This window comes from Henckelia pumila, chromosome 2 (genome assembly GCF_033568475.1).
Source record: "Henckelia pumila isolate YLH828 chromosome 2, ASM3356847v2, whole genome shotgun sequence".
In the NCBI taxonomy this organism is placed as follows: Eukaryota; Viridiplantae; Streptophyta; class Magnoliopsida; order Lamiales; family Gesneriaceae; genus Henckelia; species Henckelia pumila.
The window spans coordinates 7,251,835-7,255,331 of NC_133121.1; the positions used below are offsets into that span (position 1 = coordinate 7,251,835).

General features: G+C 38.1%; 1 protein-coding gene across 1 annotated transcript; it reads left to right on the forward strand.

The window, feature by feature from the left end:
* The first annotated feature begins 591 nt into the window (after window positions 1-591).
* LOC140883130 (xyloglucan galactosyltransferase XLT2-like) lies at window positions 592-2,422 on the forward strand. Its single transcript, XM_073289476.1, has one exon. The coding sequence runs from the start codon at window positions 771-773 to the stop codon at window positions 2,259-2,261; it is 1,491 nt and encodes a 496-aa protein (XP_073145577.1). The 5' UTR covers window positions 592-770; the 3' UTR covers window positions 2,262-2,422.
* The last annotated feature ends 1,075 nt before the right edge of the window (window positions 2,423-3,497 follow it).

Genomic DNA, 3,497 nt, shown 5'->3' on the forward strand with positions numbered 1-3,497 from the left:
TAGTATTTTGTTTTGAATAATTTTATAATATCCTTAAATTTTTTTTCTCTCTTTTTTAAACTTCAAAAATAATAACTTATAACCGATTCCACTATCGAATTTTTTATGTCAAATAATTAATAAGGATTTTTTTATATAATTAGAACGACATTCTCGTGGAAGAAAAATTCAAAAATATTTTCTTTAAATAATATCAAACACTACTTAAATCGAAAAAACCCATAAACTATAAGATGAAAACGATGATTGTTGACTTAAACCTAATTCTGTTTAATAACGTTTGAATTCTTGGACCCCAAATTCCCAATCAAAACTGGAAATTACGAACTTAATTATCACCACATTTATAGCACTAATAATTAATACAGATTGAAAAGAGACATAAATGTAATCTTCCTAGCATTCGTAGACCAAAAAAAATTTTAAACTAAAAAATTGAATATCATATTACCAAAAAAATTTTTTTTTTAAAAAAAATGTTTACAGAATCCCAGAAAGTATTACATCACCTTCATGTTCTCGCCACCAACGTTCACATCGTGAATCACATAAAATATACGTCAAAAAAGTCACACGTATTTACATGTTTTCACTAAAAAATATATATAAAATATTTATAATATAAAAATATAATATAATATGATTAGTAGAATACATATATAATTAAGGATCCTTTGATCTCTAGGTTTAGCTGTTAAGCATACCGTTTCTTCGCCGAATTATCTTTGCAATAAATTCTGTGGCCACCTCAAATTCTTTGCTTCTCACCGATGTTTGATCGAAACGAACAGCAATCCCAGAAAAAACCCAAGAATCTTTCTTCCAAATATACTTCTAATCTTGTTTTTGCTCGACTTGTTTTATGCAGATGTCTCCAGCTTCTCATAATATTCCTGCTTTTCCAAAGTTTTATCCTTTCGTATTTTTCCAGCAACCCACCAAAGCACGCAGTGCCCATTCGTGAATCCGTGGAAGAAGCTACGGAGCCGCCTCCGCCTCCGCCAACGCCGCCGGAGCCGAGATGCGACGCCGGCAGGTTTTATGTTTACGAACTTCCGGAGGTTTTCAACAGAGAGATTTTGGTCAACTGCGGTGATTTGGACCCGTGGCACTCGAGGTGTAACGCGGTTTCAAACGGCGGGCTGGGTCCGAGAGCGACGGGGCCCGGTCGGAGGACCGACGGCCACGGCAGCGTGGTGCCGGAGAATCTCTCCTCCGCGTGGTACTGGACGGACATGTTCGCCGGGGAGATTATCTACCACGAGAGAATGTTGAGGCACGAGTGTAGGACGGCGTCGCCGGAGTACGCGGCGGCGTTCTACATACCCTTCTACGCCGGGCTGGCGGTGGCGAAGTATTTGTTCACGAATTACACGGCCAAGGACAGGGACCGGCAGTGCCAGATGCTTCTCCGGTGGGTGGCGGCGCAGCCTTATTGGGCGAGATCCAACGGCTCAGATCACTTCATAATGCTCGGCCGGATGACGTGGGATTTCCGGCGGTGGAAGGACGGAGACTGGGGCTCCAGCTTCGTCAACATGCCGTTGATGAAAAACATCTTACGCCTCTCCGTTGAAAAGGACCCTTGGGACCAGCTGGAGATCAGTGTACCCTACCCCACCGGATTCCATCCCAAGTCCAAGTCAGAGCTAAATCAATGGCTGGGATTCGTCCAAGCCCACAAAAGACACAACTTGTTCACTTTTGTTGGTGCCAAGAGACCACTAGAAGGTGATTTTAGGACCATCTTATGGAACCATTGCCACAACGAGTCCGGCTCGTGTCGAGTCGTCGATTGCTCGGGGACTCGGTGCTACGACGGTACGTGGGAGATTCTCGAGTCGTTCTTGGACTCGGATTTCTGCTTGCAACCACGGGGTGACGCACACACGAGAAAGTCAACGTTCGATTGCATGTTGGCCGGTTCGATCCCGGTCTTCTTCTGGAGGAGAAGCATCAAGTATCAATACGAGTGGTTCTTGGGCGATGAACCGGATGATTTTTCGGTTTTCATAGACCGGAGAGCCGTGCGGAACGGGACGTCGGTGAGAAAAGTGTTGGAGGGTTATAGTAGGGATAAAATAAAGAAGATGAGAGAAAGGATTATCGATTCGATTCCTAAATTTGTGTATAGAAATACGAGTAGTGATGAATTTGGGGATTATAGAGATGCTTTTGACATTACAATTGATGGTGTGTTGCGGATGTTCAAGGAGCAAAAGGGGTCGATGAATGCAACAATTGGAGTAATAAAGAGTTGAGAATTGTGTGAAAATCATCACACGTCTCAAAGTTGTTGCTTGTATTTTTTACTTTAGAAAGCATAGATTCTTTCTCATGTGGTGTTGTATAAAGTTGACATACGTTTCGATATACATGTAACATGTTCTTGAAATGAAACTCGAGAATTTTTATGGGAGCATTCTCGATTTTGTGTTTTAGTTCAAATACTATGAGACTCTACGAGCTTATGATTTTTTTTTTTTGAATTTCCAATAATTCTTTCATTCTATCGATTGATTTATTATGTTGAAAAGGGAACAAGAAAAATCTGATGATTGGTAAAGTAAAGTGATGTTCCCAACTTTTGAGAAAGATCGATGTTTCCGGATAAAACAAATGGATTTATTCCTTTAAAAGGCATGAATGACCTAGCATACCAAGAAATAAGGGATTAATTAACAAGATTTCAGGAAGCGGTATTTGTTTAATATTATTTTTCTTATTATGGATCGGTGGTGTTTTCTTTTTCTTTTTATTTCTTTCTTTTTTTACGAGTTTTTTGATCGGTGGCATTTGTTTTATTTTATTTGCAAGTATATTCATACATGGTATTTGTTTATTTTAATGTTTTTACATATGTAAATGAATGAATAACCTAAAAACACAAAATTCGAATTTTTTTTTTTACTCAAAAAAGAAAATTTTCGAAATTGTGTCTAAAATTCTAAATGGACGGATTAGGGAAAACTGGAAAAGGTCAATTTCTTTGGTGTTTTTGTTTATTTTAAACGTGGAAAACCAATTTCGAATCAGTCAAACAAATCGATTTCTTTCTTAATTTGTTTTTTTTTTCTCTATTTCACCACATTACGGCGATATCCCTTTGCTGGCACATTAGACTTCGTTCGGGGTTGAAATTCGTTATGGATTTGCAGATTTCAAGATATTTAACATAAATTTATGACCGAAATTATTCCTGAGATTCTCTCACAACAGTTTCTGTATCATAGATTAATTTTATGTGACGAGATCGAAAAATAAAAAGTACTCAAATATGGTCTTGACCGTCTCACAAGAAACTTACTCAATAAAAGATTCCCGGTTGGCCAACTAAGTACGATGTGTAGTTGGTTTATGAAGTACTTAAACCATAGACTGATAGAAGTATTTCATAAACAATAAACCAATACAGAATACACATCTGACTCTCTGTGTATACAAATATATACATATACATGAACATATGCATATAGATATGTTTGTGTGGGGTATTT